Here is a 24,123-nt window from a genome sequence, read left to right on the forward strand (position 1 = left end):
CAGCGTCCAACCCCCAACCCACCAGCATCCAAACCCCCCGACCCACCAGCGTCCAAACCCCCCGACCCACCAGCGTCCAAACCCCCCGACCCACCAGCATCCAAACCCCCCGACCCACCAGCATCCAAACCCCCAACCCACCAGAATCCAACCCCCCAGCATCCAAACCCCCCAACCCCCCAGCATCCAAACCCCCCAGCATCCAAACCCCCCGACCCACCAGCATCCAACCCCCCAACCCACCAGCGTCCAACCCCCAACCCACCAGCGTCCAAACCCCCGACCCCCCAGCATCCAAACCCCCCGACCCACCAGCGTCCAAACCCCCGACCCCCCCAGCGTCCAAACCCCCCAACCCACCAGCATCCAAACCCCCGACCCGCCAGCATCCCAACCCACCAGCATCCAAACCCCCCGACCCACCAGCATCCAAACCCCCCGACCCACCAGCATCCAAACCCCCGACCCACCAGCATCCAAACCCCCGACCCACCAGCATCCCAACCCACCAGCATCCAAACCCACCAGCGTCCAAACCCCCGACCCACCAGCATCCAAACCCCCCAACCCCCCAGCATGCAAACCCCCCGACCCACCAGCATCCAAACCCCCCGACCCACCAGCATCCAAACCCCCCGACCCACCAGCATCCAAACCCCCCGACCCACCAGCATCCAAACCCCCCCAACCCCCCAGCATGCAAACCCCCAACCCACCAGCATCCAAACCCCCCGACCCACCAGCATCCAAACCCCCCCAACCCCCCAGCATGCAAACCCCCAACCCACCAGCATCCAAACCCCCCAACCCACCAGCATCCAAACCCCCCGACCCACCAGCATCCAAACCCCCGACCCACCAGCATCCAAACCCCCGACCCACCAGCATCCCAACCCACCAGCATCCAAACCCACCAGCGTCCAAACCCCCGACCCACCAGCATCCAAACCCCCCAACCCACCAGCATCCAAACCCCCCCAACCCCCCAGCATGCAAACCCCCAACCCACCAGCATCCAAACCCCCCGACCCACCAGCATCCAAACCCCCCCAACCCACCAGCATCCAAACCCCCAACCCACCAGCATCCAAACCCCCCAACCCACCAGCATCCAAACCCCCGACCCACCAGCATCCAAACCCCCGACCCACCAGCATCCAAACCCCCGACCCACCAGCATCCAAACCCCCGACCCACCAGCATCCAAACCCCCAACCCACCAGCGTCCAAACCCCCCAACCCACCAGCATCCAAACCTCCGACCCCCCAGCATCCAAACCCCTAACCCCCCAGCATCCAAACCCCCAACCCACCAGCGTCCAAACCTCCGACCCACCAGCATCCAAACCCCCCCAACCCCCCAGCATCCAAACCCCCCAACCCACCAGCATCCAAACCTCCGACCCACCAGCATCCAAACCTCCGACCCACCAGCGTCCAAACCCCCAACCCCCAGCGTCCAAACCCCCCAACCCACCAGCATCCAAACCTCCGACCCCCCAGCATCCAAACCCCTAACCCCCCAGCATCCAAACCCCTAACCCCCCAGCATCCAAACCCCCGACCCCCCCAGCATCCAAACCCCCCGACCCACCAGCATCCAAACCCCCCACCCACCAGCATCCAAACCCCCAACCCACCAGCATCCAAACCCCCAACCCACCAGCATCCAAACCCCCCAACCCACCAGCATCCAAACCCCACCAGCATCCAAACCCCTAACCCACCAGCATCCAAACCCCCCAACCCACCCAGCATCCAAACCCCCCGACCCACCAGCATCCAAACCCCCGACCCCCCCCCCCCCAGCATCCAAACCCCCGACCCCCCCCCCCAGCATCCAAACCCCCGACCCCCCCCCCCCCCCAGCATCCAAACCCCCGACCCCCCCCCCCAGCATCCAAACCCCCCAACCCACCAGCATCCAAACCCCCCGACCCACCAGCATCCAAACCCCCCAACCCACCAGCATCCAAACCCCCCAACCCACCAGCATCCAACCTCCCGACCCCCCAGCATCCAAACCCCCGACCCCCCAGCATCCAAACCCCCGACCCCCCAGCATCCAAACCCCCGACCCACCAGCATCCAAACCTCCAACCCACCAGCATCCGAACCCCCCGACCCACCAGCATCCGAACCCCCCGACCCACCAGCATCCAAACCCCCGACCCCCCCAGCATCCAAACCCCCAACGCACCAGCATCCAAACCCCCGACCCACCAGCATCCAAACCCCCCGACCCACCAGCATCCAAACCCCCCGACCCACCAGCATCCAAACCCCCGACCCACCAGCGTCCAACTAAAACCAAAATATTGGCTTTTAAACCTGGGAAAAAAAGATTTTATAATGACTTTTTAAAAGAAGCCGCTGCTTTGGTTTCTTTCCCGGGAATTTCTGGTGAACAACAACAATGGGTATAAATGTAAGCTGCGTTCTGATTGGATACACGCGCCCTGCTGCAGTAACCCTCTCGCGTGTTTTTTACATTAGGAGATTGCGAAGTACATCCAGCGGCAGGAGCTGAGAGCCCAAAGGAGGTCGGAGGATCTGGACCTGCCCGGGGACAGCGATGATGACGGCAGTATTTGTAGCGTCTCCGACAGGAAGAGCCTTGGAGTGAAGGTGACGTCCGATAAAGGCCAACTACTGGGGGGGGGTCCTCAATCTCTGGGGTGCTATAGAATGCTGTGACCCTGGACTGTGAAGGAAAGGCTGGACGTGGTTCTTACAAAGGTTCTGGGGGACACAGCTAAAGTGCAGGAAAACCTTGGTTTGAGAGTAACTTGGTTTGAGAGCGTTTTGCAAGACAAGCTTTTTTTTTTATATAAATTTTGCCTTGATATACAAGCGATGTCTTGGTATACAAGCGATGTCTTGATATACAAGCGATGTCTTGATATACAAGCGATGTCTTGATATACAAGCGATGTCTTGGTATACAAGCGATGTCTTGGTATACAAGCGATGTCTTGGTATACAAGCGATGTCTTGGTATACAAGCGATGTCTTGGTATACAAGCGATGTCTTGGTATACAAGCGATGTCTTGATATAAGAGCAGCGTCATGTCACAACTGAGTATAAAAGAGAAGAGAGGCTTCTCCTCTAAGTGTAGTAATATGGTTACATGTAATGAAGGGACAACATTTAGCAACTTATTGCTACACTTAGAGGCGCCCCTCTTCTCTTTTATACTCTCACCCCCGTCATGTAGCAATGTCAACACAGATTATTTAGACCCGGCCTATCAGGAAACCCGTCCTGAAGAATGGCGTGCGGCTACATAGATCGGCACGATTAATCGTTAACCACTTGCTGACGGCCGTACGACTTTGTACGGCCTCAGCGCGGCTCCCAATCTCTAACAGGCCGTCTTTTTACGACCGCCCCTTTGCACGTTCCCCGCGCGCGCTCCCGAGCGGGCAGCGGGGAACTGCTGTGCTGGCCGTGTCCCTTGTAGTCACAGATCGCAGTCACAGATCGCCGTGAACGGCCAATCGGAGCGGCCGTTTCCTAGGCGATCTGTGCGGCCAATGAGAGATGATCTCATATGTTTACATATGAGATCATCTCTCATTCCCGGCTCTCGCAGACAGTGGTGCTGTCAGGGGAGAGAGGAGACGGATCTGTGTCTCTTGTACATAGGGACACAGATCGGTCACCTCCCCCAGTCACCCCCCCTCCCCCACAGTTAGAACACTAATATTAGGGTACACATTTAACCCCTTCCTCACCCCCTAGTGTTAACCCCTTCCCGTAATAAGTGCATATTTATAGCACTGATTGCAGTATAAATGTGAATGGCGCCAAAAATGTGTCAAAAGTGTCCGATGTGTCCGCCATAAAAATCGCAGATCGCCGCCATTACTAGTAAAAAAATAAAATAATAATAATAATTCTGTCCCTTATTTTGTAGGCGCTATAACTTTTGCGATTTTTTTTTTTTTTTTTTTTTTTACTAAAAATATGTAGAATACGTATCGGCCTAGACTGAGGATAAAAAAAAACGTAAAAAAAAAATTGAGCTATTTATTACAGCAACAAGTAAAACAAATTTTTTTTTTTTCAAAATTGTCGCTCTATTTTTGTTTATAGCGCAAAAAATAAAAACCGCAGAGGTGATCAAATACCACCAAAAGAAAGCTCTATTTGTGGGGAAAAAAGGACGCCAATTTTGTTTGGGAGCCACGTCGCACGACCGCGCAATTGTCAGTTAAAGCGACGCAGTGCCGAATCGCAAAAAGTCCTCTGGTCAGGAAGGGGTTTAAGTGCCCAGTAAGGAAGTGGTTAAGAATTGTTATCGCAATTTAGTTTTTTCCCCCTCGATCTTCACAAAGAATTTTCCAGATTCTTTCTATGCAGAGAATTCTGCAGCCATCACTGGAGTGCATGCAGGCGGGAAGCGTCTGATGAAGCTCAGTGTTGCGGATCTGAGTGCATGCAGGCGGGAAGTGTCTGATGAAGCTCAGTGCTGCGGATCTGAGTGCATGCAGGCGGGAAGTGTCTGAAGCTCAGTGCTGCGGATCTCCTGCAGCCTCTTTACAAAGGACGAACAAAAAAGTTGATAACAATTTTTTATTTTTCTAGTAAGGCCGTTATTTCTAACACTCGGTGTCATTCATTTATCTGCTTCTGCGGGTTGAGATTGTGACTCGGTAGGGTTGAGGCCGGGGCTCGGCGCAGTGCGCAGGACCCGCTCACCTCAGACACCTCGCCTCTCCTCGGGTTTGAGGCGCTGTCACCAGCTCTGCGGCCCGACTTCTCTCCAGTTACCAGAAGAGGCCGTTCTGTGGAACTTCCTCTCAAGTTGTCACACGTTGGACGTTTATAGATGGATGGTGACATTTTGCTGGGTAATGAAGAACCACATCACTCCTCCGATACAGGACAGGAAGCTGCTCAACGGGGGGGGGGGGGGGGGGGGGCGCAATTCATCATTTCCTCTTCTCACCATAAAATAAGTGATACGAGATCCTCGCTCAGGGTTGGTTACGATGTGACGTTGTCTCCACACTTCTCATGGCGTCACGGTGACTGTCGCAGGCGCACCACGCGTGTCGCTTGTAATAACCTTTCCTTTCTGTGATTCTTCTTCTTCGCACTTCTGAGGAGTCCGGGGGAGGAAAAATCTCAACTCCCAGATTATAATTTGTCTTGTCAGTCGGCTTATTTGGCTGGAGACGCGGCGTGCGCGACATTCGGCCAAATACGCGTCACCAATTACATCCGGTCCTCCGATCCCCTTCCTACTTACTGGCAATTTCCAATTCCTAACATTTAAAGCCGGGAGTCGCTGTGTAAATAAAGCGGCTCTAGTAGATGCTGCTATAAAAAAAAAAGATCACCTGACAGTGTTTATAAACATTGTACAGACTGGAGACAGAGAGATACAAAGTAACATTGTTTATAAACATTGATCAGACGGGAGAGATAGAGATACAAAGTAACATTGTTTATAAACATTGATCAGACGGGAGAGATAGAGAGATACAAAGTAACATTGTTTATAAACATTGATCAGATGGGAGACAGAGATACAAAGTAACATTGTTTATAAACATTGATCAGACGGGAGAGATAGAGATGCAAAGTAACATTGTTTATAAACATTGATCAGACGGGAGACAGAGAGATACAAAGTAACATTGTTTATAAACATTGATCAGACTGGAGACAGAGAGATACAAAGTAACATTGTTTATAAACATTGATCAGACAGGAGATAGAGAGATACAAAGTAACATTGTTTATAAACATTGATCAGACGGGAGATAGAGAGATACAAAGTAACATTGTTTATAAACATTGATCAGACGGGAGATAGAGAGATACAAAGTAACATTGTTTATAAACATTGATCAGACGGGAGAGAGAGAGATACAAAGTAACATTGTTTATAAACATTGATCAGACAGGAGATAGAGAGATACAAAGTAACATTGTTTATAAACATTGATCAGACAGGAGAGAGAGAGATACAAAGTAACATTGTTTATAAACATTGATCAGACGGGAGAGAGAGAGATACAAAGTAACATTGTTTATAAACATTGATCAGAGGAGATGGAGAGATACAAAGTAACATTGTTTATAAACATTGATCAGACGGGAGATAGAGAGATACAAAGTAACATTGTTTATAAACATCGATCAGACGGGAGAGAGAGATACAAAGTAACATTGTTTATAAACATTGATCAGACAGGAGATAGAGAGATACAAAGTAACATTGTTTATAAACATTGATCAGACGGGAGAGAGAGAGATACAAAGTAACATTGTTTATAAACATTGATCAGACGGGAGAGATAGAGATACAAAGTAACATTGTTTATAAACATTGATCAGACGGGAGAGAGAGATACAAAGTAACATTGTTTATAAACATTGATCTGACGGGAGATAGAGAGAGATACAAAGTAACATTGTTTATAAACATTGATCAGAGGAGATGGAGAGATACAAAGTAACATTGTTTATAAACATTGATCAGACGGGAGATAGAGAGATACAAAGTAACATTGTTTATAAACATTGATCAGACAAGAGATAGAGATACAAAGTAACATTGTTTATAAACATTGATCAGACGGGAGATAGAGATACAAAGTAACATTGTTTATAAACATTGATCAGACGGGAGATAGAGATACAAAGTAACATTGTTTATAAACATTGATCAGAGGAGATGGAGAGATACAAAGTAACATTGTTTATAAACATTGATCAGACGGGAGATAGAGAGATACAAAGTAACATTGTTTATAAACATTGATCAGACGGGAGAGATAGAGAGATACAAAGTAACATTGTTTATAAACATTGATCAGACGGGAGATAGAGAGATACAAAGTAACATTGTTTATAAACATTGATCAGACGGGAGATAGAGAGATACAAAGTAACATTGTTTATAAACATTGATCAGATGGGAGATAGAGAGATACAAAGTAACATTGTTTATAAACATTGATCAGATGGGAGATAGAGAGATACAAAGTAACATTGTTTATAAACATTGATCAGAGGAGATGGAGAGATACAAAGTAACATTGTTTATAAACATTGATCAGACGGGAGATAGAGAGATACAAAGTAACATTGTTTATAAACATTGATCAGACGGGATAGAGAGATACAAAGTAACATTGTTTATAAACATTGATCAGACGGGAGAGAGAGATACAAAGTAACATTGTTTATAAACATTGATCAGACGGGAGATAGAGAGATACAAAGTAACATTGTTTATAAACATTGATCAGACGGGGAGAGTCTCCATGGGAAGGTTGTGTGTCGGGGACAATGCATGAGCACAGTTGGGAGATACGGACAGGGTGTTGTCACTCTATAACAGGAAGTGCCTGAACAAGGACCCTCATGGCAGGATCACCGGGGGGATCATAATGAAAAGTGACAATTAAAAAATGACATGAAGAAAGATCTTAGAAAGAAAGAACTTCTCCTCATAGAAGAAGAAGAAGATTTCATGGAGTTTGGCTCTTCTCCTGATCCCCTCCCCCGCCATTGTTTCAGTAGAAACCCTTCTGTTGCCTATCCTGAGGAATTCCTTCACCTCGGGTACCAAATGTCCGGACTTCACCTTCAGGTTCCGGTCCTGGGTGGACTTTGTATGATGATGGGGGGGGGGATATCACCGGGGGGGGGGGGAGGTGGGGGAGATTTGTGTCCCGGGTCGGTAACCTCCTCCTCCTTTTTTTTTTTGGTCTCCTCAGAATGAAGTGCCTTCTTATAACCAAGGACGCTTGGACTCGGAGGGCCTGGCATCACCGACCGAGTGCCGCACGCCGGAGAAAATGGAGCTGTCCGCGGTGGACGCCACTTGTGACCCGGCCAAGTAAGTCTTCACAGCCCGCCGCCGTGTACAGGAAACTCCAACCAACGCGTTTCTTTCCTGTGTATAACGGAGTGAGGAAAAAAGTTCTCAGCTTCCTCATTGGGGAAATTTCCCTTCACTTCCTGTCCCTATGATCCCTAAAAAAGAAATGGGGGAGGGGGGTTGTCCATGGGGCAGAATTCCGAACCTTTCCTCACTCCACTGAAACGTCTCCAGCTTACATAATTAGGGGGGGCGGGGACAAAAGTACGGGGGGGGGGGGGCAACTATAAAATTTAATTGTATATCCTGGGGCTCTTTACTACGATCCCACAACGGGCCCTTTCACATGTTCTGCAGTGAGCTCCCTTCCTACTATACTGGGGCCCCCGGGGGGGGGGCAGAAAACAAGAGATTTGTCACCAGCACACCAGGAAAATACAAGGGTCCAAAGCAGTGGGAGATCTCTCAGGGGTCGCAAAGGTTGTCTTGCCACCGGGCCCTGGTGTTCTGCCACAGTGGGTTTCCAAACAAAAAGGCATTTTAATTGGGGGGGGGGGGGGTCAGGGCCCCTCTGGCCCCCCCCCCTAGTGACGCCATTGACTGAAACGTCTTGTCTGTGTTCCTGTTGGAGAGATTTCTCATCACTTCCTGTCCAGACAGGAAATGAGAGGAAATTTCCTCAAGCACTAGATTTTCCCCCATCTCGGTCTTTTAGTCTTGTGTAGAATTGGGCAGAACTTTCTACTGGTCATGTCCTGTAAGGTGGACCTTAGAGTCGCGGTCATCATCTCCCCCCCCCCCCCCCCCCCGTCCTCAGGGCCCACTAACAGGCCAGGTTTTCTGTATTCCCTTGGGGGGGAGATGCAGACTAGAATACGGCAATCACTGAGCAGCAAATGAGATCACCTGTCATGTATTCCAGTTATCTTGCAAACCTGGCCTGTTAGTGGGCCCTGAGGACAGGAGATGATGACCCCCCCCCCCCCGCCCTAGAGCATTTGGGGTTTGTGGGTGAATCGCCCCTCTCGCCACCTCCACTATGTAAAAAAAAAATTGATGGAAGCGCCACATTATACAGCCTATGAAAGATTTTATTCAGCAAAAATACCCGACGCGTTTCGGGAATTCACACTCCCCCTTCCTCAGGGCTTATAGGGCAATAACCATAGAGTGAGGTGGACCGTCCTGGACTCAAAGCTGGAACCCAAGTAGGGGGTGTCAGATCATGCGCGCCTCTTCAGGATGCACTTGGCTGAAAACTGAAACCGAAATAGACTCTTTAAAAAAAAAAAAAATAATAATAATTTAATTACTATGGCTGGTCAACAGGGGGGGGGGGCGTTTTTTGCGTTGAAGTCAACGGTACAAAACTTTGCATTGAAATCGAAGGGAATCAATTTTGCGCTGTAGCCAATAAGGGGGCGCTTTTGCGCTGTAGCCAATAGGAGGCGCTTTTGCGCTGTAGCCAATAGGAGGCGCTTTTGCGCTGTAGCCAATAAGGGGGCGCTTTTGCGCTGTAGCCAATAGGAGGCGCTTTTGCGCTGTAGCCAATAGGAGGCGCTTTTGCGCTGTAGCCAATAGGGGGGCGCTTTTGCGCTGTAGCCAATAGGGGGGCGCTTTTGCGCTGTAGCCAATAGGAGGCGCTTTTGCGCTGTAGCCAATAGGAGGCGCTTTTGCGCTGTAACCAATAGGGGGGCGCTTTTGCGCTGTAGCCAATAGGAGGCGCTTTTGCGCTGTAGCCAATAGGAGGCGCTTTTGCGCTGTAGCCAATAGGAGGCGCTTTTGCACTGTAGCCAATAGGGGGCGCTTTTGCGCTGTAGCCAATAGGGGGGCGCTTTTGCGCTGTAGCCAATAGGGGGGCGCTTTTGCGCTGTAGCCAATAGGGGGGCGCTTTTGCGCTGTAGCCAATAGGGGGTCGCTTTTGCGCTGTAGCCAATAGGGGGTCGCTTTTGCGCTGTAGCCAATAGGGGGTCGCTTTTGCGCTGTAGCCAATAGAGGGCGCTTTTGCGCTGTAGCCAATAGGGGGGCGCTTTTGCGCTGTAGCCAATAGGGGGGCGCTTTTGCGCTGTAGCCAATAGGGGGCGCTTTTGCGCTGTAGCCAATAGGGGGGCGCTTTTGCGCTGTAGCCAATAGGGGGGGCGCTTTTGCGCTGTAGCCAATAGGGGGGGCGCTTTTGCGCTGTAGCCAATAGGGGGGGCGCTTTTGCGCTGTAGCCAATAGAGGGCGCTTTTGCGCTGTAGCCAATAGGGGGGAGCTTTTGCGCTGTAGGCAATAGGGGGTCGCTTTTGCGCTGTAGCCAATAGGGGGTCGCTTTTGCGCTGTAGCCAATAGGGGGCGCTTTTGCGCTGTAGCCAATAGGGGGGAGCTTTTGCGCTGTAGCCAATAGGGGGGCGCTTTTGCGCTGTAGCCAATAGGGGGGCGCTTTTGCGCTGTAGCCAATAGGGGGCGCTTTTGCGCTGTAGCCAATAGGGGGCGCTTTTGCGCTGTAGCCAATAGGGGGGCGCTTTTGCACTGTAGCCAAGAGGGCGGCGCTTTTGCGCTGTAGCCAATAGGGGGGCGCGTTTGCGCTGTAGCCAATAGGGGGGGCGCTTTTGCGCTGTAGCCAACAGGGGGCGCTTTTGCGCTGTAGCCAATAGGGGGGCGCTTTTGTGCTGTAGCCAACAGGGGGCGCTTTTGCGCTGTAGCCAACAGGGGGCGCTTTTGCGCTGTAGCCAACAGGGGGCGCTTTTGCGCTGTAGCCAACAGGGGGCGCTTTTGCGCTGTAGCCAACAGGGGGCGCTTTTGCGCTGTAGCCAACAGGGGGCGCTTTTGCGCTGAAGCCAATAGGGGGCGCTTTTGCGCTGTAGCCAATTGGTAGTTTTGGTGTCGTTGATCTTTAGCTGATTTCTCCATTGCACAGGTCTGGCCTCATGCCCATCCCCCATCCCCCACAGAACGGAACACCACCTTACTGCACCGCATTTCCCTCCGCCGATCCCTCACAATGCTTCTGGTGGCCCCCCTTTTTTTTATTTTCACTCCGTGGTTTTTGCTGAACGTTGGGTTTATTCTTTAGAGAAACCAGACATCTAAAAATAAATCCCCGCCGCCGCCGCCCGCGTCATCGGGGGGCAGAGTGCCAGCGCAACACAGTGGAAATGTTGAATGAAGTCTTCTCATTACATCACATGTTAAAGTCTGCATGCGCTTTGCTATAAATTGCTTTTAACCCCCAAAAAGTATATTTTGTTTTCTGAAAGCGCAGGCCCTGGAGAATAAAATGGTGGTAGATGTTTGTTTGTTTTTTGCACATGTTAAAATCTGAATTTTTTTTTGCTATAAGTTACTTTTACTTTTAACCCCCAAAAAAGTATATATTTGTTTTGTTTTTTCAAAAGCAGAGGCCCTGGAGGAATAGGGTCCCATCATTGGTGTCAGTGGGAGGAATAGTGTCCCATCATTGGTGTCAGTGGGAGGAATAGTGTCCCATCATCGGTGTCAGTGGGAGGAATAGTGTCCCATCATTGGTGTCAGTGGGAGGAATAGTGTCCCATCATTGGTGTCAGTGGGAGGAATAGTGTCCCATCATTGGTGTCAGTGGGAGGAATAGTGTCCCATCATTGGTGTCAGTGGGAGGAATAGTGTCCCATCATTGGTGTCAGTGGGAGGAATAGTGTCCCATCATTGGTGTCAGTGGGAGGAATAGTGTCCCATCATTGGTGTCAGTGGGAGGAATAGTGTCCCATCATTGGTGTCAGTGGGAGGAATAGTGTCCCATCATTGGTGTCAGTGGGAGGAATAGTGTCCCATCATTGGTGTCAGTGGGAGGAATAGTGTCCCATCATTGGTGTCAGTGGGGCGGGATGGTGCCCCATCATTGAATAATGGGAGTGGGTGGAATTCTTCTTCTCAGATCAAACCTGTTCCTCCTGACATGGAAGATTTGTCTAGCCCCGCCCCATGATGAAGAGTTCATTCTCCTACTCTCTCTCCTCCAGACTCTGCTCCCCCAGGAATATCGCCGAGGAACTCGACCCGACCTTCAAGTCCAAGAAGGAGGCTCAACCCGAAGTGTTCACCGTCTGTTCCCAAGGTGCACAAAGCCCCCGTGATCTTCATGTGTAGATTACTCAGTGTGTCCATTCCTGATATGGAGACCCCGGGAACACCGTCCAGAGTCCTGAGACCTTCCCAGACTGAACCCCGAAATACAATCTCCCCAATTCACTGCTAGAGACCACATGAGGGTCTGCATTCAGAGTCAGCCTGTATGTCATCCTACTGTACCCCACTCCCCTTCGCCCTACTGTACCCCACTCCCCTTCGCCCTACTGTACCCCGCTCCCCTTCGCCCTACTGTACCCCACTCCCCTTCGCCCTACTGTACCCCACTCCCCTTCGCCCTACTGTACCCCACTCCCCTTCGCCCTACTGTACCCCACTCCCCTTCGCCCTACTGTACCCCACACCTTCGCCCTACTGTACCCCACTCCTTCGCCCTACTGTACCCCACTCCTTCGCCCTACTGTACCCCACTCCTTCGCCCTACTGTACCCCACTCCCCTTCGCCCTACTGTACCCCACTCCCCTTCGCCCTACTGTACCCCGCTCCCCTTCGCCCTACTGTACCCCGCTCCCCTTCGCCCTACTGTACCCCGCTCCCCTTCGCCCTACTGTACCCCGCTCCCCTTCGCCCTACTGTACCCCGCTCCCCTTCGCCCTACTGTACCCCGCTCCCCTTCGCCCTACTGTACCCCACTCCCCTTCGCCCTACTGTACCCCACACCTTCGCCCTACTGTACCCCACTCCTTCGCCCTACTGTACCCCACTCCTTCGCCCTACTGTACCCCACTCCTTCGCCCTACTGTACCCCACTCCTTCGCCCTACTGTACCCCACTCCTTCGCCCGCATTTTTTATTTATTTTTTATTCCGTTTGTGTCCCCCCAAAATTTGAGCACCAGCCGCCACTGCCCCCTAAGTGCATTTGAAAAACGATATAATGGGCACATGTATACAAGTGGATATTTTAGGGTTACCATATCCTGCTGTTTGCGCGCTGTGTGATTACGTGACCGCCGTGTTATCTGCAGCCTCCGGCCAGCTCCTTTCCTGTGTCTCCCCGTGGCAGTGACGTAGGTGGCACCGCCCTCTCAGAGGAATTCCCCAATCCCACGGGGCGAGAGGCGGCCGGAGGCGGAGCGCCCGCAGCCTATCTGAGCTCTCCCCGCTCCAGCCCCCTCGAAGCATAGGCCGCAAAGCCGCGGCCTCCATTAGCGGCGATCGCGGCACGAGGAGATCGCGCGTGGGGGCCGTATTAAAAGGTCCGCCGGGCCGTAGTTTGCCCATTCCTGCCCTAGGCTTATACTCGAGTCAATTCGTTTTCCCAGTTTTTTGTGGTAAAATGAGGTCCTCGGCTTATATTCGGGTCGGCTTATACTAGAGTATATACGGTAATTGTTTGAAGGCCGAAGGGCCCGTCTGCCCATGGCACAGCTTGCTCCCATACGGGTGCGGTGGGCATAGGGGTGACTCGCAGACATAAAGACTTGGTATCATCGCTCGATCTCATTGGTTGATCCTATATGTATCCTTATCTCTGTATTGTCATATCTGTATCTTTGTATTTCCTTAATAAAAATAACTTTAAAAATAAAAGAAAATAATGACGCCCCTTTTCTGCGTTTTTTGTATCTACAGAATTTCCGGTTTCGGCGCAGACCCAACCCGTCCCGGTAGATGGATTGTACGACTTTCTGGACGATGGCGCCGAGCCGATCTTTATACCACCGACCAAGAGACCAGCGGAGAAAGTGGGACGCAATAAACCCAAAGACAAGAAGGAAGGGTGCAAGCAGCAGTGACTCCTCGCCGCCGTTCAGTAGTATTTTATTCTCATTTCCTTCTAGCTGCCATCCGATTTGCCAAACTTTTTTGCGTTCGTTGTCGGTTCATCATTGTGGGCGGGGCTCTTCAGACGTACGTCAACAAGAAGCGTATAAACTCCATTCAGGGATGACGATGAGACTCGATGATTATTTTCATTTTTTTTGTTTCTTTTGGAATTCCGGTGCCTTAGGCATTTTTTTGACTCTAGAGAATGGCTGTTATCTAATAGCGCCGATCGTTTTCACGCGTTCGGCACCCAAGAAGCACATTTTAGCGACCTACTGTCCAGTCTATTAGAGGAATATAATAATAATTATCATTATTAATATTATTATTAGCTGTGTGCTATGAAACTTGCTTATGACGAGCGTTGTGGATTATCCGTCTGTCATGTACATGAATTATCCAAGTCTAGAATTAAAATGACTGCCTTTCTAAAAAATGCATCACAAATGATTTGCAAAATGTCAATTTTATTTTTATTTTTATTTTTTTTACTTTTTTTTTTTATTTTTATTGTTAAAAGTCTGTTTCTTTAAATTTTTCCAAGTTGGCTTATTCATGTTCAGTTATACTAACTGCAAATTGTTACGTGTCCCTCGGCCTCTGAGCGGGGAGAACGCAGTGTTTTCATAGGAGTACAATTTATTTTTTTAAACATTTTGCACTGAATTTAATTTTTTTTTTTTTTTTTATTATTTTAGTATCTTTTTGGTGCTTTTGTGTATAGATCTCAAATGCCTTTAGAACTTTACTTTAAAAGACATTTTTATATAAAAAATATAAGCATTTTATTTGTAATTCTTTGTCGTTTTTTTATTTTATTTTATTTATTTTGGGAGCATTCAATTTATTTTTTAATTGTTTTGGGAGGATTCAATTTTATTTTGGGAGGATTCAATTTATTTTTTATTTATTTTGGGAGGATTCGATTCATTTTTTATTTATTTTGGGAGGATTCGGTTTTTTTTGGGGGAAAAATTCAATTTTTTTTTTTTATTTTTTTTTTGGGAGGATTCGATTCATTTATTTGTTTTGGGAGGATTCGATTTTTTTTGGGGAGGATTCAATTCAATTTATTATTTTGGAAGGATTCCATTTTTTTTGTATTTTTTTTTTTTTTTTTTTTTTTTTTTTTTTTTTTTTTTTTTTGGGAGGATTCAATTTATTTTTTATTTTGGGAAGATTCAATTCATTTGTTATTTATTTTGGGAGGATTCCATTTTTTTTTTTGGGAGGATTCAGATTTTTTTTTTTTATATATTTTTTTTTTTTTTGGGAGGATTCAATTTATTTTTTATTTGTTTTGGGAGGATTCCATTCATTTTTTATTTTATTTTGGGAGGATTCATTTTTTTTGGGGAAGGATTCAATTTATTATTTTGGAAGGATTCAATTTTTTTTGTATTTTTATTATTTTTTTTTTTTTTTTTTTTTTGGGAGGATTCAATTTATTTATTTTATTTTTTTTTGGGAGGATTCGATTCATTTATTTGTTTTGGGAGGATTCGATTTTTTTTGGGGAGGATTCAATTCAATTTATTATTTTGGAAGGATTCCATTTTTTTTGTATTTTTTTTTAATTTTTTTTTTTTTTTTTTTTTTTTTTTTTTTTGGGAGGATTCAATTTATTTTTTATTTTGGGAAGATTCAATTCATTTGTTATTTATTTTGGGAGGATTCCATTTTTTTTTTTGGGAGGATTCAGATTTTTTTTTTTTATATATTTTTTTTTTTTTTTGGGAGGATTCAATTTATTTTTTATTTGTTTTGGGAGGATTCCATTCATTTTTTATTTATTTTGGGAGGATTCAATTTTTTTGGGGAAGGATTCAATTTATTATTTTGGAAGGATTCAATTTTTTTTGTATTTTTATTATTTTTTTTTTTTTTTTTTTTTGGGAGGATTCAATTTATTTATTTTATTTTCTGCATGAAACAGAAAATAAAGTGAAGCAAATTTCAACTGACTAATAAGGAAGAAGCCTTGAAGATCGGGAAATTTGCACCTACACCAAGGTGGGGGGATGTGGGAGGAGCTTACAGGTTATCTAAATGTTCATTGGCCCTGAAAGGTGGCAAATGTGACACCGAAGGGGGGGAGGGGTCCGAAAAGCAGAGGTTCCGTTTTTGTGTGGTCCTCCGCTTTAATCACTTACTGAATATGCCGTTTCTCTTTTATTCCTTCCCTACAGAGCCTGGAACAAGTATTCATACCCCTCTATACACAGTGCCTTGAAAAAGTATTCATACCCCTCTATATACAGAGCCTGGAACAAGTATTCATACCCCTCTATAGACAGTGCCTTGAAAAAGTATTCATACCCCTTGAAATTTCCCACCCTTTCTCATATTACAACCAAAAACATAAATGTATTTTATTGGGATTTTATGTGAGACACAAAGTGTCACATAATTGTGAAGTGGAAGAAAAATTATACAAATAAATATGTGAAAAGTGTGGGGGGAGGGGCATTTGTATGGCGCCCCCTGTCTATACTGAGGCACAGGGCCGGGACAAGGGGTGTGGGCAGGAGGAGAAGCTGCCCTGGGCACTCTGAGGTGGGGGGGGGCTGCAAGGAGATCAAGGGGGAGGGGATTTGTTTTGGGTGGGACAATTTGGGGGGGGTGCGTCAGGGGGTAAAAAAAATTGCTAGGAGTTGTGATTTAGGGGAATTTTTGTTGGACGGGGCACTTTTGGGGGAAGAGGATTTGTGCTAGGAGGGGGGAATTTCTGCTAGAAGAGGTGGAGAGGGGAGGAGAATTGTGCTGGGAGGAGGAATTTTTGTTTGGAGGGGGGTTGGATTTGTGCTAGGAGGGGGGAATTCTGGAGCGGGGGAAAAGGATCAGTCATCTTGAGGGGAGGGGGGAGCAGGACCATCTTTTAACACGGGGCAAAAGGGGAAGCTGCCTGGGCCCAGTCATTGTTGTGGGGCCCAAAGCAGCTGCCCCTTGAGCCCGCACTGCCCTCAAATTGTTGATTTGGGAGGGACCAAGAAAATGTTTGCCCGGGGTCCAATCAATATTAAAGACGTCCCCAAGATCGTTTTTGATGGGTATGTTTTATTTTTCATTTTCTTATCGCATGGGGGAGGGGAGAATTCTCCAGGGCGGTTGGGTCTGCTGGAGATCATTGGATGCGACTCCCCGCTGTGGGGGCAAATCGGTGCCACATGAATGGATGCAACTCGCTATTCATCTCAACAGTAGTCCAATCACAAACAGTGGTGACGGCCCGTCCATACGGGGGGCCGCCCCCTAATCCATGCGTGCGGCCCCCCTAATCAATGCGTCGTGCGGCCCCCTAATCTACATTCGGGGTGACAGATGCATGGATTCCAATGGGGGCGGCTTTTTTTTTTTTTTTTTTGAAGCACATCATTGGGAGGCTCTGGGCTCGGGACGCAGAGCATTGCACTCTGAGCCCACCCAGCGACCAATGTCTTCCTGGCCAATCCGGAAGCAGGTCCCGAGACCCCCATTGGCTGAAAGGAGAAGCGATTGTATTGGCCGCCAAAGAGGAGGAGAGACGCCGGGGGAAGCCGCTGAGGAGGAAGCGCTGCCCGCAACCTCCATGGGGTAAGTGCTGACGCGTGGCGGGCTGACGGTCGAGTGATGGGGGAGGGGGCGCTGCGACTGACCAATCTGGGGGGGGGGGGGGTGGCGTGCAGTTTTTCTGCCCCCCCAAAAAATGGAGCCCCAACCGCCACTGCTGACAAACGTATGTTGGGGAACAAATATGTTCAATATTCAGGTTTTGCGATATTTTAGCACCGAAATCCGGGTGTTTTTTTATTCTATGTGTTTTTAATTGGCAGGAAATCTCTGCAGCAGACGATCGTTCTGTGAATGAAACTAGGAGATCGTTCTCAGTCTTCATTCACAGAACCCCCCCCCTCCCCCCTCCGCTACAATGTCACAAATTCTTTCCATTACTGAGCGGAATATTTCCCCTCTGATACATTGTGATACTTTGTATTCTCACCTCTCACAGTTCCCCTCCCCCTCCCTGTTATTGTGAACTTTCTAACACCGTGCGCTTTATAGGCCGCTTCACACTGCGAGAACCCTGCGAATCGCGCGGCGCTTCACACTGAGATCTGCGAACCGCTGCGGGTGTCAATGTAAAGTTACCGACACCCCCAGATCGTTCTGCAGATCACACTGCGATCTGTGAAATGGCGCAGGAATCGGATCGCATAGGAGTGAGCGGCCATGCGATCCGATTCCAGTGCGGACCCAAAAAGAGTCCTGAACCATTGTGAACCTCATCGCACCTCAGGGTGGTATCAGTTTTCTTTGTTGCTCTTATACCCAATACTCACCATTTAATTCCCCCGTACTCCCCTCTCACCATTTTATTCCCCCATACTCCCCTCTCGCCATTTTATTCCCCCGTACTCCCCTCTCGCCATTTTATTCCCCCGTACTCCCCTCTCGCCATTTTATTCCCCCCGTACTCCCCTCTCGCCATTTTATTCCCCCGTACTCCCCTCTCACCATTTAATTCCCCCATACTCCCCTCTCGCCATTTTATTCCCCCGTACTCCCCTCTCGCCATTTAATTCCCCCGTACTCCCCTCTCGCCATTTTATTCCCCCGTACTCCCCTCTCGCCATTTTATTCCCCCGTACTCCCCTCTCGCCATTTAATTCCCCCGTACTCCCCTCTCACCATTTTACTCCCCCGTACTCCCCTCTCGCCATTTTACTCCCCCGTACTCCCCTCTCGCCATTTAATTCCCCCGTACTCCCCTCTCGCCATTTTATTCCCCCGTACTCCCCTCTCGCCATTTTATTCCCCCGTACTCCCCTCTCGCCATTTAATTCCCCCGTACTCCCCTCTCGCCATTTTACTCCCCCGTACTCCCCTCTCGCCATTTTATTCCCCAGTACTCCCCTCTCGCCATTTTACTCCCCCGTACTCCCCTCTCGCCATTTTACTCCCCCGTACTCCCCTCTCGCCATTTTACTCCCCCGTACTCCCCTCTCGCCATTTTACTCCCCCGTACTCCCCTCTCGCCATTTTATTCCCCCGTACTCCCCTCTCGCCATTTAATTCCCCCGTACTCCCCTCTCGCCATTTAATTCCCCCGTACTCCCCTCTCGCCATTTTACTCCCCCGTACTCCCCTCTCGCCATTTAATTCCCCCGTACTCCCCTCTCGCCATTTTATTCCCCCGTACTCCCCTCTCGCCATTTAATTCCCCCGTACTCCCCTCTCGCCATTTTATTCCCCCGTACTCCCCTCTCGCCATTTTATTCCCCCGTACTCCCCTCTCGCCATTTTATTCCCCCGTACTCCCCTCTCGCCATTTTACTCCCCCGTACTCCCCTCTCGCCATTTAATTCCCCCGTACTCCCCTCTCGCCATTTTATTCCCCCGTACTCCCCTCTCGCCATTTTATTCCCCCGTACTCCCCTCTCGCCATTTTATTCCCCCGTACTCCCCTCTCGCCATTTAATTCCACCGTACTCCCCTCTCGCCATTTAATTCCCCCCGTACTCCCCTCTCGCCATTTTATTCCCCCGTACTCCCCTCTCGCCATTTTACTCCCCCGTACTCCCCTCTCGCCATTTTATTCCCCCGTACTCCCCTCTCGCCATTTTATTCCCCCGTACTCCCCTCTCGCCATTTAATTCCACCGTACTCCCCTCTCGCCATTTTACTCCCCCGTACTCCCCTCTCGCCATTTTATTCCCCCGTACTCCCCTCTCGCCATTTTATTCCCCCGTACTCCCCTCTCGCCATTTTATCCCCCCGTACTCCCCTCTCGCCATTTTACTCCCCCCTATGGTTGTCACTAAGGTAAAGCTGTAGCCGGGGGGGGGGGGCGCACTGCTCATTCTAAACACTTTAATGATTAACCACTTAAGGACCGCCTCCTGCACATATACGTTGGCAGAATGGCACGGCTGGGCACAAGCATGTACCTGTACGTCCTCTTTAAGTGCCCAGCCGTGGGTTGCGGTCGCGCGCCCGCGACCCGATCCGAAGCTCCGTGACCGCGGGACCCAATCGCCGCTGGAGTCCCGCGATCGGTCCCTGGAGCTGAAGAACGGGGAGAGGTGAGTGTAAACACACCTTCCCTGTTCTTCACTGTGGCGCTGTCATTGATCGTGTGTTCACTTTTATAGGGAAAGGCGATCAATGACGTCACACGTCCAGCCCCGCCCCCCCTACAGTTAGAAACACACATGAGGTCACACTTAACCCCTACAGCGCCCCCTAGTGGTTAACTCCCAAACTGCAATTGTCATTTTCACAGTAATCAGTGCATTTTTATAGCATTTTTTGCTGTATAAATGACAATGGTCCCAAAAATGTGTCAAAATTGTCCGAAGTGTCCGCCGTAATGTCGCAGTCACGAAAAAAAATCTTCAAACTCTTCTGAAAATAATTTGTTTTTCCCGTCCTTCATTTTTCTTCTATTTGTTATCACTGAGCTGAGAGCCACCGGCCAATAGAATTCATGGATAAAATATCCCGATCTCCTATGTATAATACTGCTGGATCCCCGTAGATTCCCCCCCCTCTGCTGCACACGTTACCCTTCCCCCGCTGTGCCCACTTGTGGTATTGCCCCCATTCCTTGTGTACCAATGAAGGGTTTCCCTTCCCCGCTGTGCCCACTTGTGGTATTGCCCCCATTCCCGGTGTACCAATGAAGGGTTACCCTTCCCCCGCTGTGCCCACTTGTGGTATTGCCCCCATTCCTGGTGTCCCAATGAAGGGTTACCCTTCCCCCGCTGTGCCCACTTGTGGTATTGCCCCCATTCCTTGTGTACCAATGAAGGGTTACCCTTCCCCCACTGTGCCCACTTGTGGTATTGCCCTCATTCCTTGTGTCCCAATGAAGGGTTTCCCTTCCCCCGCTGTGCCCACTTGTGGTATTGCCCCCATTCCTGGTGTACCAATGAAGGGTTAATCTTCCCCCACTGTGCCCACTTGTGGTATTGCCCCCATTCCTGGTGTACCAATGAAGGGTTTCCCTTCCCCTGCTGTGCCCACTTGTGGTATTGCCCCCATTCCTGGTGTACCAATGAAGGGTTACCCTTCCCCAGCTGTGCCCACTTGTTGTATTGCCCCCATTCCTGGTGTACCAATGAAGGGTTACCCTTCCCCCGCTGTGCCCACTTGTTGTATTGCCCACATTCCTGGTGTACCAATGAAGGGTTACCCTTCCCCCGCTGTGCCCACTTGTTGTATTGCCCCCATTCCTGGTGTACCAATGAAGGGTTTCCCTTCCCCTGCTGTGCCCACTTGTGGTATTGCCCCCATTCCTGGTGTACCAATGAAGGGTTACACTTCCCCCGCTGTGCCCACTTGTGGTATTGCCCCCATTCCTGGTGTACCAATGAAGGGTTACTCTTCCCCCGCTGTGCCCACTTGTGGTATTGCCCCCATTCCTGGTGTACCAATGAAGGGTTACCCTTCCCCCGCTGTGCCCACTTGTAGTATTGCCCCCATTCCTGGTGTACCAATGAAGGGTTTCCCTTCCCCTGCTGTGCCCACTTGTGGTATTGCCCCCATTCCTGGTGTACCAATGAAGGGTTACCCTTCCCCCGCTGTGCCCACTTGTAGTATTGCCCCCATTCCTGGTGTACCAATGAAAGCACCGGTGATAAGGTTGGCACTGCGGGTTGTATTTGGTGGGAGGAAGAAAGAGGGAACCACAGAGAGTCCTCTATCCGCAATTCGCTGCCCACGGACCCCTCTCTCTTTTTTACAAGATAAATTTGGGAATTTAAATGAGGTAAAGGACGTGCGTGGCCAGAGGTGGGGGGCGCTGGAGAGCCTCGGAAACAGCCGGAAAGGCCCGAGGGCGCGTCGGCTAACATCTGCAAATGTTAGAAAGGCTCGGAAACGGAGTATTTACGTGTCTTTTCAAACATTGGCGATCGGCTGCGATGGCCGCTGCTCGGCTCCGGCGCCCCCGCACCTCAGGCCAATTGCGGTACTGCAGGCCCTATTAGGTCGAATTCTGCTCGTCTTGCGGGACAACACTCGCAAACCGAATCAGAATAAAAAAAAAAAAGTTACTCGCAAATCAAATTGCTCTCAAACCAAGTTACTCTTAAACCAAGGTTCCACTGTATATACACGGTGTTATGGCACGGAGGTACGAAAGGTAAGTACCCAATACTGACATCAGAGGTCACATAAAAAAAATTATAAAAAAAAAATTAACAGCAAGGTAAATAAAGTTTCAGGGTATAATATCGCTGTGGCATTAACAAGGCTCGACGCGTTTCGTGGATATGTCCTCTCATCAGGAGCCGATGCGACGGAAGTATATAAAGAGTATAAATGTGTAACAAGTCACAGCCGTCTGACTGAAAAAAGTATAAAGTCCCAAATCCTCTTCTTCTTTTTTCTTGCAGACAGTTTTGCTTTTCCCGGATCGGGGATTTTCCATAACAAATGTCTGTTATGGATTCTTCTGAAGGTGGAAGGAAGTTCAGATGTTGTGTGGGAAGAGAAGTGCGACTGATAACCTCAGCGATCCCTCCTTACATTTATGGTGCAAAACAATTCCAGGGAAAAATTCCTGAGCTAACATTTAATGGGACAGTCCCCCACCGGGAACCAGATCCCCCCCCCACCGGGAGCCAGATCCCCCCCCACCGGGAACCAGATCCCCCCCTCTGGGAACCAGATCCCCCCCACCGGGAACCAGATCCCCCCCACCGGGAACCAGATCCCCCCCCACCGGGAACCAGATCCCCCCTCCGGGAACCAGATCCCCCCCACCGGGAACCAGATCCCCCCTCCAGGAACCAGATCCCCCCATAGGGAACCATATCCCCTGACCGGGAACCAGATCCCCCGACCGGGAACCAGAACCCCCCCACCGGGAACCAGATCCCCCCTCCGGGATTGTCACGTACTAAGGGCAATTTCACACGGAGCGGACCGTTTCTGGGTCCGCTCCGTGTGTCCGCCAAAGCTCAGCGGGGATCCCCGCTGAGCTGTCGGTGGATAGGGCGGTCCCCGCACACAGTGCAGGGACCGCCCTGTCTCTGCTCCGCTGTCCCCTATGGGGGACCGGATGCAGACGGACCGTCTGTCCGTCTGCATCCGGTCCGTTCCGCCGAACGGAAGAAAAATAGTGTTTTCTTCCGTTCGGAAAAGCGGAACCCGACTGACGCGGACGCTAGCGGATTCTCCATCCGCTAACGGACGCGATCCCATAGGGATTCATTACAAGTCCGTTAACGGACTTGTAATGAACGGACGAACGGTCCGCTAGTGTGAAAGAACCCTTAGGTGGTGTTTTGCTTGTCAGAGTCAGGCAGCAGAGGGATGATGTCATCTCTCTCCTGCCTGCACAGTGAGAGCGGAAGTTACTGCAGGGATGCAGGGCGGTGAGAGATGATGTCATCTTTCTGCTCCCCCGGCCGCCGGCTTATTGATTGGCCAGCCGCCTGCTCACCCACAGAGCCGACCAGCTGACGGCCCACTCTCTGACTCTCACTTGCCGCCCACCCACACACCGAGGCACCCGGCAGTCCCCGCTGTCACCCGCCCACTCTGTCGCTTGCACGCAGACTCGCGGAGCCGGTGGCTGCAAATTCTGCAACTAGAAATTAGCTAATTTCTTGGGGGCGGCAATTGCTGTGTTGCTCCCCCTGGATCCGCCCCTGGTGTCGCAGCTGCAGGGGAGGCAGAGATGAGGGGGTTGCCGCAGCTGCAGAGGAGGCAGAGATGAGGGGGGTGCCTCAGCTGCAGGGGAGGCAGAGATGAGGTCTGTGCTGCAGCTGTACAGAGAGGTGAAGACCTGGAGGAGGAGCTTTGTCCTTCCCTCTGCTGCTGACTGATGAGACAAGGTAGGGGGGCAGAGACGAGGGGGGGGATGCCGCAGCTGCAGGGGAGGCAGAGATGAGGGCTGTGCTGCAGCTGTACAGAGAGGTGAAGACCTGGAGGAGGAGCTTTGTCCTTCCCTCTGCTGCTGACTGATGAGACAAGGTAGGGGGGCAGAGACGAGGGGGGGGATGCCGCAGCTGCAGGGGAGGCAGAGATGAGGGGGGTGCCGCAGCTGCAGGGGAGGCAGAGATGAGGTCTGTGCTGCAGCTGCACAGAGAGGTGATTACAGTACCTGGAGGAGGAGCTCTTTCCTTCCCCTGCTACTGACTGATGAGACAAGGTGGGGGGTGGAGACGAGGGGGGTGGTTGCCGCAGCTGCAGGGGAGGCAGAGATGAGGTCTGTGCTGCAGCTGCACAGAGAGGTGATTACAGTACCTGGAGGAGGAGCTCTTTCCTTCCCCTGCTACTGACTGATGAGACAAGGTAGGGGGGCAGAGACGAGGGGGGGATGCCGCAGCTGCAGGGGAGGCAGAGATGAGGAGGGGGTGCCGCAGCTGCAGGGGAGGCAGAGATGAGGTCTGTGCTGCAGCTGCACAGAGAGGT

General features: G+C 50.2%; 1 protein-coding gene across 3 annotated transcripts in view; it reads left to right on the forward strand.

The window, feature by feature from the left end:
* Window positions 1-14,507, forward strand: part of LOC120915775 (coiled-coil domain-containing protein 50-like) — a 61,048-nt gene extending 46,541 nt beyond the window's left edge. For 2 of the 3 annotated variants that reach the window (XM_040326564.1, XM_040326566.1), the window contains 4 exons: window positions 2,497-2,628; window positions 7,742-7,863; window positions 11,823-11,917; window positions 13,519-14,507. In XM_040326564.1, coding sequence (XP_040182498.1) covers window positions 2,497-2,628; window positions 7,742-7,863; window positions 11,823-11,917; window positions 13,519-13,688 — 519 coding nt within the window. In that variant the 3' untranslated portion in view covers window positions 13,689-14,507. The remainder of the gene's footprint in view (window positions 1-2,496; window positions 2,629-7,741; window positions 7,864-11,822; window positions 11,918-13,518) is intronic. The other variant, XM_040326565.1, reaches the window with a different exon arrangement.
* The last annotated feature ends 9,616 nt before the right edge of the window (window positions 14,508-24,123 follow it).

The sequence above is a fragment of the Rana temporaria genome, chromosome 10 (assembly GCF_905171775.1).
Source record: "Rana temporaria chromosome 10, aRanTem1.1, whole genome shotgun sequence".
NCBI classification, from domain to species: Eukaryota; Metazoa; Chordata; class Amphibia; order Anura; family Ranidae; genus Rana; species Rana temporaria.